The sequence below is a fragment of the Leptodactylus fuscus genome, chromosome 5 (genome assembly GCF_031893055.1).
Source record: "Leptodactylus fuscus isolate aLepFus1 chromosome 5, aLepFus1.hap2, whole genome shotgun sequence".
NCBI classification, from domain to species: domain Eukaryota; kingdom Metazoa; phylum Chordata; class Amphibia; order Anura; family Leptodactylidae; genus Leptodactylus; species Leptodactylus fuscus.
The window spans coordinates 139,533,326-139,548,861 of NC_134269.1; the positions used below are offsets into that span (position 1 = coordinate 139,533,326).

Consider the following 15,536-nt stretch of genomic DNA (forward strand, 5'->3'; position numbering starts at 1 on the left):
AATTAACTCACTTGTGCTTATTCAAAAATATTGAAAACTTTTAATGGACCCAGTTATGAAGGCAAACATTACAAATAAGTAAAACATGAAAGTTATGGCATGCTGAAAAGGTCTGATCCGCTTATTCCGAACTGATTATAAAATGTGGTTGATCAAGCGTCTTCTTACTGCAAAGAATTGTGAAATAATGTATCGATAGGATATCGCTTCTTGTTTCCACGCTGAGCTACAGTAGTCATGCACTCAACAGCTCAATGTTCTATACGTGTTCTATAAATGTGCAGTCCACAAATTTGGGAGAATTTGTGCTCTCATTGTTTTTGTATAGATCAGTTGGCTCAAGTTCTGTTATACATGTTCTCCACAAACATTTGCATTATAGAAGGTTCTAGATCTCCTCCGCCTTATCTTTTCCCACAGTGAGTCCCATTTCTCTATTTACTTACAGCTATCGAGTTACCTAAAAGAGAAAATATAAAAACATTAGACTTACATTATAACTAATAAATATTATCATATGTTTTGAGATAATTATTTTACACTTATGTTTATACTTTATGAAGTATTAAGGAAACACTCCAGACACAACCGATACACTCTCCATAACATCTAGTACTAAGTACTAAGATGCAGGAATTACCTTTTGGGTAATCTTTGAATTCTTGTGTCATATACTGCCCTCTAGGCTAGCAGTACCAAAATATTGAGAGGTTACCACTTGTCATGGGGAATCAGAGGGAAATGGGCTCTGTTTACATTTACTGTGTGTTCCCTGATTAAGGCCCGGTTCACATCTGCACATGGGTTTCCATTCGGGGAGTCTGCTTGGGGACCCCCTGAATGGAAACCTAATCCGCATTAAAAAGCGGTTACCTTAGGAAACCCAAGGACCTCATAGACTATAATGGGGTCTGTGTGTTTGCAGCATGAAAAATGCAGAGAGAGAAGTGCTGCTTGCAGAGCTTTTCTCTCCACATTTTTCATGCGAAGAGGGAAATGGAATGGCCCAAACACGGATGTGAACTGGGCTTTAGATTTTTTCTGTTTTGTATGGTAAGAATATCATAGTGTTGGAAATTCAGCACAATGTTTAGAATCTCTATGAGTCTATCTCTATTCTACTGTGACTCTTGTTTAATGGCAATTTCTATGTTCCTTATCTTGATGGAAATACTAGTATTTGTCAATGTTCAAACACATTGATATTGACATTAACATCAGACAATAAAAATAATATGACATTTTAAAAGGTAAATGGGGGATAAATGTAATGAAAAGCCATTTGATCTGTTGTCGTAACCAGACTTGAACCTCCAGGTACATCATAAAAAACAAGAGGTAGTAACTAAAATAAAGCTCCCTTTTAAATATGAAAATTCTATATTTTTACAGTAAAACACATGTCTACATGGTGAGAATATGCTATTTTTAAAGGCCATGCACAATACCTTTCCTTATTCTCAGCTGCCTTAGCATTCTCATGAGATCTAGTGCTTATTACACAATTACATAATTGCACCACCATTATGTCACACATCTCAGAGGAGCAACACTACAGACTTGTTTCTACATTCACAGCCTCATTAACTATTTTCTTACAGCGAACAGAAGTGGATTTACATATTCTGATTTGGGTAGTATTTTATGCTAACTGCATCCACCAATTACCGAAACATGTAAATGACCTAGTTGATGGTTAATAGCTGATGAGAGTTGGTCTATTTTCCAAAAAAGGGTCACTTTTGAGGGCTTTCCATTTTGCTTTTACTTTATGGGTTCTGCAAATAACACATGGCACCAAAATTGTATTGAAAAGTGGCAGTGGCACGGTGGCTCAGTGGTTAGCACTGCAGCGTTGGAGTCCTGGGTTTGAATCCAACCAAGGACAAAACCTGCAAGGAGTCTGTATGTACTCCATGTGTTTAGGTTTCCTCCCACACTCCAAAGACATACTGATAGGGGGAAAAAAAGGAAAAGTAGCATAAAAAAAATCTATTCCACCAAAATCTGCCCTCCAAAAACTGTTCTCATACAGTGTGGCGTATTAAGTGTACATTTTTTCCTTGTGAATGTGTAAATTTTACGGACAAACATATTATTGAAAAATACTGTAACAGACAGATTAATAAATAAGTTAATAAATTCATACATAGACAAGATAAGGCATTTACATATAATTATGTTTAGAATGATCGAAAGTCAATAGACGGATCTGTCTAATGATTATTTTATACTCAGCAGTATGGCTAGAACTACATTTTTACACCAACATAGATAGCAGTTCTTTTCAGTTAAAGAATTGAGACTGAATTACCCCAAAAAATTGTGAAAGTTAAAGGTTGAATAATTTTACCGAAGTGTCTGGTTTGGTTAAAAATATTACAAGGTATGCTTACTAGTAATGGTACATTGATCCAGAGATTTATTCTGATTTTCAGATTTGGAATAGAAATGTAATCCCCCTTCCCTCTTCAAAGAGCAAACACAATTAGATGACAATTGCAAGATGAGAATGAATTCATTAAGGTGTGACTTGTCATGAAGAAATAAAGATTTCTATTGTAAGGAGTCTGAGCGTAACTTTGTGTACATAGGCAGCATTCACATACAATCCTTGGTGCCAGGAGAAGTTGAAATGGCAATATCTGCTACATAAGTAGTAATGTAAATAGCACATAGTAGGTCAAAGCCTTGTTACATATCTTTTATTGCATCCCAGTATCTTTAATTTAGGATAATGATGTCAAGTTTATAATCATGTAATGTATGAAAAAACATTGTTATCCTTAAAAGTTGAATGCTAGATATATTTGCTTATGCTTGAAACTGGTATAATGTTATATGATAAGATGGCACATGCATCCCTGATGGGTGCAAGAAAAAAAAATGCTTGGCTTGCTGCCAGAAGACAACTCCCCAAGGTTACCACTCAGGACCGGGAGTAGCTGGCTATATACAGAACTGCTTAAACTTTTTCTGTTTGATGGAGCTGTACCATACCAATCAGGAATGAATATGAAAATTTACGCTGTTGTTATATCACTTCTTTTCTCTGCTACTATTTAACCCCTGTGTTTTTAATAAAAAGTGCATCAGCATACATTCTTTAGCTGAGAGAAGAATGAATACCAAACACAAGAGCTACCCAGGATGATTGGTCATTTAGCAATAAAGCGACTCTGACCTTATCAATGATATCTCTGGAAACACAGGTAGAACTGCTCAAGGTTTTTAAGGGAACCCCCAACCATATTTTTCCTGCATTATACACAAGCCTGTATACTGTAAACAGAAAGAAGGAGAGTACAGTTCTCAACAAGAGAAATAATGGTAATATAGGATTTCACTAAAAAAGTCAAAATTTGTTAAAAAAGTATATTACAAAATGTATGACTGACACAAATACTGCCAGAATATTAAAAGTTGTTCAAAAGTTTAGTTGTACTTTAAGGTAGCAACTTGTCTGGTAGTTAGTAGAGATGAGCGAGTACTGTTCGGATCAGCCGATCCGAACAGCACGCTCCATAGAAATGAATGGATACACCTGGTACTTCCGCTTTGACGGCGGCCGGACGCTTAACCCCCCGCGTGCCGGCTATGTCCATTCATTTCTATGTGAGCGTGCTGTTCAGATCGGCTGATCCGAACAGTACTCGCTCATCTCTAGTAGTTAGGATTCACAGTTTATTACCATTCTTGGGACTTGTATCTCTATATAATGAGCTAAAGAGTAATTATATTATTTCCCTATTGGTGAAGAAAAATTATTTCTACTTGATGTACAGTAGCAACTAGCAAAGCATCTAGTAACTTATTTACTACTTTATTACATTGACAAGTATGGTATTGTACACACAAATATCAGCATTTCTGGGAATGCTAAGTGTAGATATCAAAACAGCAACATAGCAATATGCTCGCTTTCTCTTACCATATGCAGGGCAGGTGTATAATACCCAAGGTGACTTTGCATCACTGGGGAACGGCATACCTTTTGAATACTTAATGCGAACACATTTGATATACACACCTATTACATATACCATGTTGTGGTGTACACCTCAATACGATTTACGGACAAGTTTAATGATTTTCATTTCATCATATTTCTAATATTTCCAGTTTGTAACTAAAAGCAGAAGTCACTTTCATCATCATTATGGAAACACCATTCACAGACGTGCAATCAGGATTCCCTGGAGGAACACACCGGCTGTTGAAATTATGATGTGTTTTAAAGTCAGTATGGTTGGGAATTTCGAATTCTCAGCAGTGAGAGCTGTGAGTCTACTTACAAGTCATTTCATCTGGTGAATTTATGTGTTGATTCTATTTCTAAAATACTGTACCGTGGCCATAATATCACTATTTTTCTCATTTTAGTAGGATTTATGTCATGCTCTTCATGCACAATAGTGACAACTTTATTACAAATTTTCCTGAATGATAGTGTTTTATATATGGTATGTTGAGGTTGAGCAACACTCATTTAACCAGCTTCCTCCCTTGTTGCAAAAAACTTGTATAATCAAAACTTTATCCAGTGTACAGAACATGATGTAATTTATAGTATATGCCTCTCAGGTTTAAGGGTAATATATAACTAAGTTAACTGAAAACAAGTGTCAAGCTATCACTCTGATTTTGGCTGTATCCTGCAGTGATATATTGTTTCTCCTTGTATTGGATAATTTTGACCTGTTTTTAGTTACATTATATTATAACCTTCTTTGTCTTTTAGTGGTGAAAAGACGCTGTGTTTTACATTACCTACAAAGTGGATGGCATTCTGGCTAATCCCATGCACACTGCAGAAAAATGCAATTTTTTGCAAATCGCAGCAGGTGAGTTATATTTATGGAAACACTGGCACTTTCCACATAGGTTTAATATAAGCAGAAATTCTGTAAAAAAAAAACACTATGGAAAAACACAATGCGTTTCTGCTGCAGTCAGAAAACGGCTCCTAGGCAGATCTGCTCATTTTTAACCAGATCTACATAATATTAGGTTTAAAGATGCCACCATCTTTAGAGTCAGTTTACATGGTGGAAAATGAAGAGGAAACATAATAAACAAGGGAAATATAATAAAAGGTTACCTAACTAAGGAACAGGAATACAGGGAGGGGCATAGGTATAGGGTAGAGAGGGAAGTGCCTAACTAACTATGTGAGTGTAGTCTTATATACAAGTTACACATACAAAACCCACATAATGTCCATGACTGGAACAATTCCCAAATGCCAAGGGGACATTTAGCACAGTCCTTGTGCCATAGATTAACACCTTAGGGCCTGTTCACACGGGAACAGAGGGGGCGGTTTATGGCGTGTAATCCACGTCATAATCTGCCCCTCACAATGGTGGTCTATGGAGACCGCCAGGCTTCTTTTTTCCGCGAGCAGCATGTTGCCGCTAGCGGAAAAAAGAAGCGAGCTGCCCTTTCTTCAGGCGGATTCCGCGACTGGTTGAACCGCGGCATCCACCTGGCGGCAGCAACCCCTGGAGTCGGTCCATTCATTTGAGCTGACTCCAGAGGGGGAAGCGACAGTCGTGGCAGGCGGGTTTTGACCTGAGAGTGATGCGGCCCCCCGCATCACTCTCGGTGACAAAATCTGCCCCCCCACCCCCCCCCCCCTCCCGTGTGAACTAAGCCTTACGGTAGGTGGTAGCTTGGAGTCCAGAGCTATTTTTCTTGTAACATTTAAACAGACTTGATCTTTTCCAGATTTGAGAGTATCCCAAAGTATAATGCCCTGTTCAATTCTGCTTTTGTATTCTGTCCGGGAAGAGTCCGCATGGAGACCCCCGAACGAAACACAATTGACGCAATTGCAAGTGCTGTGTTGTAAAAGCACACAGACCTCATAGACTATAATAGACTATAATGGGGTCTGTGTGCTTGCCGCGCACTGCCCGCACGAATCATACGGACTCTCCCCAGATGGAATACAAAAGCAGATGTGAGCATGTCATAAGTTTTATATCCTTTATTACTAGTTCACCAAGCCAAGTTAACTCTTGATCTTCGGATGGAATAGTAGTTGCCATTGGTGCTAGTATGTGCATAGGAGAAAAGGTGCACTGTACATTATTAAAAAAAATTAAAAATCAGAGCACTATATATTTTTCAAACATATTAGGAAACTACTCCAGATCATTTATGCTCTTCATTTTCTACAAAAGCTGAAATGTGAATTATTCTGTCCTAGTTTTTACATTATTCACTGTATGCACAGAATACGTATATGTCTAGATAAAGAGTAAATTCACTGAAAAAATATCTAGAACGAAAAGATAAAATTTAACTTTTATTTAGTAACAGACTAAAAAAGTATCAAAAAGGTGTTTCAAGAGGCCGAAAACACCAGTGGATCTATGTACTAGGTCACACTGTCCACCTGGATGTAACCATGTGTGCCAAACGATCATGAGTCTCCTTTTGTAGTCAGACAATGATAAGACGATACAATGTTTGAGGGTCTAGCAACATAATAGGATAAAGCACATTACCTAAATGTATCACTGCCTCCCTCAACCATAAAGAGAATGCCTAATAGACAAACAGCACGTAATAAACTTGTGCCAGACTCAAGTGTGCTATAAGCCCTCCAGTGCTTGTCTCCCCCGAGGTTACTGGCCTAATGCCACGCCAACGGGATCTGGCAGGCCTGAAGATGCTTAGGTGAGCGGCACTAAAACGTCTGCTGTTTGTCTAATAGAAGGCATGTAGCTGAATAGTCTGACCTATTAATAGCCCAACGCTGCATTTCTTCAAAACTATGAGTCATCAGGGGCCAATAAATTATAGTTCAGCATGGGTTAATACCCAAATCACAAATGTCTGTGACCAGACGCGACCGCACTGATGTCGGCGGTAGCGCGCCGCAAACACAACCCACTTTTAAAGGACAGTCTCCTCCCAACCCATACGATTCCTCCAATCATTATGCCCGATAGGTGTGTCTTCGCTCGGTAATACGAGCACGCAGGAACACATACACTGCAAATTCCCACACATGCGCACTCCAGACGAGGACGAACTTTATTACCCGGCCATCTGCAAAATGCAATGCGCTTCTGAACAGAAGACTAACTTAGTTCTCCGAGCACGTAGGAACATATCCACTGCAGAATCTCACACATGCGCACCGCAGTAAAGGACGGACTTGATTTCCCGGCCGTCTGTATAATGCCGCGCATGCGCAACTAAACAGAAGACGAACTTAGTTCCCCGATAGAAAGGGGAATCAAATGCATAGATCGTCAATATGATACTAACACATACACCTAACCCAAATAAGAGCATGATGGACTAAAGGTACAGTGCACATAGCTATGAATATAGACTATTTAAAGAGAGAGTAAGCAGGTAAGTATGCTACCTACGAATGCATTGGCTATGAATGGAGACTAAATGAAGAGTATGCAGGTAAGAAATCTACCCACGAAAAACATGAAAACAACTGCAATATACATAGGAGGAGAACAAGGGGATATGTAGGGGGACTGAATAAAAGATACAAAAATGGGGAAATTACTGACCATAGCCCGTGGTCAGATCAATTATTGATAAGCAGTTCATATTCCAGTGACCCTGCCATATTGTTGAGCAGAGAGTGAATAATATATTTCAAAAACAGAATGGTTTGTAGAACAAGCACATTAATAAAATATATTGAATTAAATGTAACACGAAAAATCGAGAGTTTCATTTATTCCACTCGGCTGAAGGGTGTCTAATTTGTAGATCCACTGAGTTTCTTTTCTCAGGACCAGATTGTCCCAGTCTCCACCACGAGCATGAGGTCTCACGACTTCAATGGCCTGAAATTTCATGGATCTGATATCCGAATTATGGCTCCTTTTAAAATGCCTTGCCACTGGGGTGTCACGTTCGTTCAGAATATCGCACACATGATCTCTTATTCTTCTCCTAAATTGCCGAATAGTTTTACCCACATAACCCATTGGGCATGGGCAACTTAATAGATACACAACCCCCATTGTGGAGCAATTGGCAAAGTCGCGACAATTGAACATTTGATTAGTGACATAGTTCTCAAAGGTTTTGGAAGAATTGATGAAATCGCAAGCAGAGCATCCTCCACATCTGTGGGTCCCCACAGTGCGTCCTCTGCTTAACCAAGTATCTCTACCAACTTCTGGGGGTAAGAAGCTGTGGACCAATCTGTCCCTTAAGTTTTTCCCCCTCCTATAAGTTACCAAAGGTCTAGACCCCAGTACTTCATCCAGGTCAGAATCCGATTTGAGAATTCTCCAATGTTTTTTCAATGTACTCATAACAGCTTTGTAATGACTGTCATATGTGCCTATGATACGAAAATTACCGTCATTTTTAGATTTAATTTTTGGTACAAGTAGCGTTTTACGATCTGCCATTCTGTGACCTAGTACATAGATCCACTGGTGTTTTCGGCCTCTTGAAACACCTTTTTGATACTTTTTTAGTCTGTTACTAAATAAAAGTTAAATTTTATCTTTTCGTTCTAGATATTTTTTCAGTGAATTTAGTTTTTACATTAATATCATAATATAATATATAAGATTGCATTTATAAATGATAAAGCATTGGAACATAAAATTTCATTTTAACATTGCTTAAAGGGGTATTCCCATGTACATAATCATATCTGTATTTGTAGACAATTAAAAGTTAAACATTTTTGCAAATATAAGTAATTAAAAATTCTGCAAAGTTTTAAAGATTTTCTCTAACTTTCTTAGTTGTGACAGTCTTTTATCTTGATCGGTTGCCACCACTAATGCAGAAACTTTCTATGATCTGGGACTTGTCAGGAACCCAGCTATGATTTTCTTATTGTAGCTGGGATATCAGACAGGGACACTACATGTATCAGAAGATATCCCGGCCACAATAAAGAAATCATGGCTGATTTTCTGAGCTTAGAAGGTTCCTGCATTCATGGTCGTATCCAAGGCAACTGATCAAGACAACAGACTGTGACCACAAGATATTTAGAGAAAATCTTTAAAACTCTGCAAAATGTTTAATTACTTGTATTTGCAAAAATGTTTAACTTTTAATTATCTACAAATTTAAAAATAATTATGTACTTGGGAATACCCCTTTAAACCTATGATGATGATAACTGTCTGGAATAATTGATGTGTATGCAATCTAGTACTCACCTTTGTGGTTTTCACTTTATTACCTGAGGCACAGCTCCATCCTTTTTGGTCTGGAAGGACTTTGCATTCCTCTCCATCAAGACATGGTTGCATTTGACACCACCATTTCTGTTCCACTATAGACGCTATAATCAACAAAATCAACATCTAAATGAAGACATGTAGCCCAACAATTTTATCAAACTTTGTATACAGCACGGTACAAAAGTTTAAAAAAGCATGGGAAAAATGCAGCAAAGTAAGAATATTTTCAAAAAAAGTAGTAATAGTTTATTTTTGACAATTAACAAAATTAAGTAAGTTTTCAAAAGAGAAATCTAAATCAACTACTTCTATGTATGCTGTAAGCCGATGGATGGTCAGGTAATGGAGGGGGTGTACATCTCACCCAGACTACTAAGGTGGGTGAGATGAGAAAACTCCAGAAATAACAGTTCTCAGCAGATAACTATTGTCTGCTGAGGGTTATTTCAAAGTTCCAGTTACTGGGCTGGATTTTTAGGAATGGCAGGTAGGTTGGTAGTGGGACCTGTCATTCCACCCCCCCTCCAGTCCACACTTTGGGGATGTTCTGGCAGCGACTCAGTTGCAGAGAGTCTCTTCGTGAAGGAGGCTTAAGAAGTTGCTTCAGCAACAACACTTTGGCAAAGCTTGGCTAGAGAGCCAACAGAGAGGTCATATTTTTGGAGCTGTGTCCTGAATGATTCTACTGGCTTTTGGATTTCTGTTATTCTAGGTAAGGTAACCTATTCTATGTTTAGTTAGAGCCTAACCGGGCAGGTATTTATTTTTGTATTGTTTCCTTTTGTCTGCCTTTTTGAGTGAAAATAAACTCTACCTTTGTTTTGGACTAAAGAAATTGGACTCGTGTGTCTATGCCACCCCACCTAGCAACCCCAGATCCTGACAACACTTATTCACAGTTTTTGAAGGAACATCTTGGACAGTGGCGTAACTAGGAATGGCGGGGCCCCGTGGCGAACTTTTGACATGGGGCCCCCCCCCATCCCAACTGACGCCGAAGACCTCGACCGACCCCCTCCTCCGCACTCTATTATGTCCCTTACTGGCCCCTGCACACAGTATTAACCCCAATAGTGTCCCCTGCACACAGTATTAACCCCAATAGTGTCCCCTGCACACAGTATTAACCCCAATAGTGTCCCCTGCACACAGTATTAACCCCAATAGTGGCCCCTGCACACAGTATTAACCCCAATAGTGGCCCCTGCACACAGTATTATCCCCAATAGTGTCCCCTGCACACAGTATTAACCCCAATAGTGGTCCCTGCACACACTATTAACCCCAATAGTGTCCCCTGCACACAGTATTAACCCCAATAGTGTCCCCTGCACACAGTATTAACCCCAATAGTGTCCCCTGCACACACTATTAACCCCAATAGTGTCCCCTGCACACAGTATTAACCCCAATAGTGTCCCCTGCACACAGTATTAACCCCAATAGTGTCCCCTGCACACAGTATTAACCCCAATAGTGTCCCCTGCACACAGTATTAACCCCAATAGTGTCCCCTGCACACAGTATTATCCCCAATAGTGTCCCCTGCACACAGTATTAACCCCAATAGTGTCCCCTGCACACACTATTAACCCCAATAGTGTCCCCTGCACACACTATTAACCCCAATAGTGGCCCCTGCACACAGTATTAACACCAATAGTGGCCCCTGCACACAGTATTAACCCCAATAGTGTCCCCTGCACACAGTATTAACCCCAATAGTGTCCCTCTGTGGACACCCATAAACAATTATTATACTCTGGGGTTTTTTCAGACCCCAGAGTATAATAATCGGAGACCCGGGGAATAAAAACATTAAAAAAAAAACCACTGTTGCTTCTTACCTGTTCCCCGGCTCCTGTGCTGTGCTGTCCTCCTCTCGCGTCCTTCGTTAATGACGTCGGACGTCATATGACCCGGGAAGCATGCCGGGTTCATGTGACGTCAGAGACGTCAGACAACAGTAGGACGGAGGCCTGGCAGGATCGCGGAGAGGTAAGTAACAGTTTTTTATGTTCCCTTACCTCTCCGGTCCGCCGATCATTATACTCGGGGGTCTGCAAAGACCCCCGAGTATAATGATAGCCCCTGTGGGGCCCGCGGTGTCACTTGCCGATCCCGGCCCAGCCAAGATCGGCAAGTGAATAGGGCCCGTAACAGCCTATTTAAAAAAAACCGCAGCGGTAGCGGCTGTCACCGGGCCCCCTAATGGTCCGGGCCCTGTGGCAGCTGCTACTGCTGCTACCACGGTAGTTACGCCCCTGATCTTGGAGAACTAACCAAAGATCTTCTGTGGATATAGGCTTGTTGAAAGCCTTCTGTCTCTCCTTGACAGGAATAGGAATATGGAGATCCCAACTCTCATGATGTTAGTTTAAAGAGGTCTTTATTGCAAACTCCACAGGACGTTAAGGCTAAGTTCCCACTTTGCAGAATCTTAGCAAATTTCTCCATTTCTGCAACATGTGGCCTTTACCTAAAACTGTTTTCCTGTCTGTCATTTGCTATTATGGATAAGAGGAGTTTTCAATAAAGGATTTTGTTTTTGTTTTATTGTTTCAGCTGTATTTGTTTTTGTTTAAAGTATGGACAATGTAAACAACATATACAGAAAAGAACAGAAAACAAGAAAAAGACCAAGGGCAAGACAAAATTGGGACACTACATTACTAGGGTATAGGCCCTAGATACCGCTTGAACAGCTATTGACATAAGTGAAGACAGAAACATCTGCTCTATCAGAACAAACAACACAAACAGTACCAAACGCTACCTTATCTGAAAACATCTAGAGTGACTATAATGTACAACAAGGGAAAATACACAAGGGTGAGGAAACAGAAAAAAAAAAAGAGAATAGAAAAGAAAGAAATGGGGAAAGTGTCGGCAAGCTGCAGAAGAGGTATGTATATCTCTTATGACAACAAAGATAGGCAATAAGTGTCCTATGGCTCCCATATCATCTGAAAGCGATCCAGGATATTATTGAGGGAGTTCTCTCATTCTAGTTAGCAGAGCATTCTTACTAAGGGGTGATACCGGCTACCTGCTATCAAGGTCTTGGCTGAGGTGGGGCAGTCATGGAGCAGCGTGATGGCTCACTTACCCATTCCTTTCAGAGGGCCATTTAATAAATAGTGAACATATTTTCCTTATACACAGGACAAATAAATGTCTTTTAGCTGCTTCTGACCAAATAACATGCCACAGCTGGGGATACAATAGATTCCCATTTCATCATATATGTATGTTAAATAAGGGGTGCCCTGCTTAATGTATTGTGTAAACTATAAATAGCTGATATGAGGCCATTAGCATATGTGCCATCATGGCAGAGTTTCTCAAACACAATGGAGGAAAGACTATAAGTGATCTAAAAGTATCTAGCATAAAATAGAAGAAAAGTATTAAAAGTATGCCTAGGTTGGAAAGGAAGGAGTAATCCTGTTGTATGTGCAAGAATGTATAGAGCTCTAGGGTGAAGAGGTTAACAATATGGAAAGACATCCATCCAAACACACATCATGTTAGTGGCCATGCTCCCAAGCTGAAATGCCGAGAATAATATGGATATTAAAGATGGATGAGGAAGCTAATGTAAACTGACTTCTGCAATAACCCATATATCTCATTGGAACTGCATAGGGCCCAAAAGAGAGAGTATAGCAGAAAGAGAGCATCCTCTGAGTGATATATAACCTCCAAAATGGCCAACTGCATCACCGAGAGCTCCCCAAAAGGCACTGCCACTGGTAGGATTTCAAAATAATACAATATTTTTGGGAGTATGATCATTTTAACCTCTGCTAAGTGACCAAAAAAGGACAAGGGCAAAGCAAATGGGAGGGAAGTTTGCTTTGCACATAGAGCATCTGGAGCTAAGGTGGACCCCTAGCTATTTTAAGGATGTTTCCTTCCATTTGAAATTCTGTTTAAGCAGTTGCAGTAAAGTTGATGGGATATGTAAATGTAGGGTTATCTCAATTGCCTTCATAGGTGTAGAGAACATCATGCAGATTGAGTAGGGAAAAATGGGGATTTACTAAAGCCAAAAGGACATCATCAGTAAATAGGGAAACTTTAACCTAACCATGAATCCACATATGTCCAAACGCCAACTGATCTGAGCCATGTGTAGTTTAATAAACATTACAAATCATAGGGGAGAAAATATTGGCATGTACCGTTTCGAATAGTGAATGTAGGAGATGTGAAGTGAGTGAGTTGAATTGAATGGCAGCTGTTGGGATAGAATAAAGACTCTTGATTGTGGTAAGGAAAGGTTCCAAGATGCCATAAGCATGTAAAGCTCAAAATATAACAGGCGACCTAAGGCAGTCAAATGCCTTGACAGCATCCAAACTGAGAAGGATCACTGACTTCCCCTGCTTATTCAGTGTGTCAATAAGATATAGGGCTCAACTGGCATTGTCACCCTGTCAAAGGGGAACAAACCTTACTTGATTCTCTGGTATTAGGGAAGGAAGCCAAACATTGACCCTTGCAGTCAGCATTATAGTGAATAGTTTAAGATCAGAGTTCAACAATACTCTGAGTCCTTTCCTGGTTTCAGGAACAAAGTTATATGTGATTGGAGAAAGGACAGAAGGATAGGTGTTCTCCTGCAAGAAGGAGTTAAATAAAGAGACTATCCTCAGCACCAACTTCCCCCTTAAATATGTTGTACTAGAGAAACATGAAACCATCAGGCCCTGACACCTTCATTCCAGGTAAGTCTTTCAATGTGTCAATAAGTTCCTATTGGGAGATCTGTGCACCCATGGCTGAGAGAGTCTCAAGTGGAAGTGTTCTGGAGTCACAGGTAACGGAAAAGTTTCCCATATGGGTCTGCTGGCAACTAGTGTCACCAAGTAGAAAGCTGGGAAAACTATACCGGGTTGTAGGGGCATAAAAGATAAGGTTGAATATAGCGTCTAAGGTATGGGGAATATCCACATCCTCTGTAGTTTCTGGAAGACACCGTATCCATTATCCAAGTCTTCAACATGATGTGACATACTTCGCAGGGACGAGGATTGCTCTGTGATTGTGGATTGGAGGATGGAGATGTGTTGTCTAGTGATATCATGGTCCTCCACAAAGATTTCAACTCTGGAGGCGATATTTTGTATATCCTGCCTGACTAGATTTCTCTTTTGTTCATTTACTTACTCTAGGTTCACACTAGCATTTGAGTCTCAGTATGACAGTATTCCGCTTAATATAGGCAGGCAGGACTTTTCTCTCTGCCGTTTTTGGTGGAAACCCAGTGGACCCCACTATAGTCTATGGGGTCTGCGGGTTTCAGAGGGTAATTCTCTTTAAGTGGATAGGGTTTCCGATTTTGGGTCCCCAAGTGGACCCAAAAGATGGAAACCAAAATGCTAGCATTAATGGCTCACAATTCAATTTCTGCTGCATTATAAGGTTGTAATATATATAAATAATAATATAAAACATAATAAGAATTGTTTTCTTGAATATTTATGTAAAAACAATTGCACACAATCAGCATTGTCATAAATAATACATAAAATATGTAATTTAACTGTTAGAACTATTACAATTAGAATTGCCTTACAGTTTTCGGTTCACAGATTATATACTGTTGAATACATTGACTATAGAAAGCAAAAGGTAAGACATTAAAAATACTTTATATATGATGTAGTAAGAGCGTCTCCATTTACGTCATTCATATAAAGCAGGCACATTTGAGTCAATATACATACCATCTACACAAGATGGAGTAGCTCTCGTTGTTCCTGCCACTTGTCCGGGAAAACATGAGCACTTTACCGTCTGTGACCTTTCCTCTATCTTGTTCTTATTACAGCATCTGTGAAGAGCCACAACTTCACATGTTCCAGTTTTAACATGCTGGGCTGAAGAGGCAAGAAGATAAGTGGCTATTTTTACCCAAAAATAATAGATTTCAACTGAATATTTTTTACAATTATAATAACTCATATTTGAAGAAGATAACCACCAAAATAAAAAAGCAGTCAAATAAAATGCAATATTCCCAAAGATCCAGACTACTAAGCTGCACGGAACTCTGCAATGCTTCAATGGCAGAACAGCTGCATAGTACAGAAAAAGCCTCTGCATGAAACTGGAAGCATACAGTGCCCTAAACTAGGTCCTGCTAGGCTCTTTGAATACTCAAAAAAACAAATGAAATACTGGCAAAATACTTTTATGTACAAAATGCATTCAGAACAACTGTAGATAAAGAGCAGGTTGGAGAATGTGCAACTGAAAGTTACCAACAGGTTCTCCATCTGCTTCATCGGTGTCTGTTCCATTTTATGGATAAGGCTGAGACCACAC

At 39.7% G+C, this 15,536-nt stretch overlaps 1 protein-coding gene across 1 annotated transcript in view; it reads right to left on the reverse strand.

The window, feature by feature from the left end:
* Window positions 1–397: 397 nt before the first annotated feature.
* The window catches only part of TAFA2 (TAFA chemokine like family member 2), a 172,844-nt gene continuing 157,705 nt past the window's right edge, over window positions 398–15,536 (reverse strand). The window contains exons 4-6 of the mRNA XM_075274384.1: window positions 14,936–15,088; window positions 9,177–9,301; window positions 398–460 (exon numbers count right to left, since the gene is read on the reverse strand). Coding sequence (XP_075130485.1) covers window positions 449–460; window positions 9,177–9,301; window positions 14,936–15,088 — 290 coding nt within the window. The 3' untranslated portion in view covers window positions 398–448. The remainder of the gene's footprint in view (window positions 461–9,176; window positions 9,302–14,935; window positions 15,089–15,536) is intronic.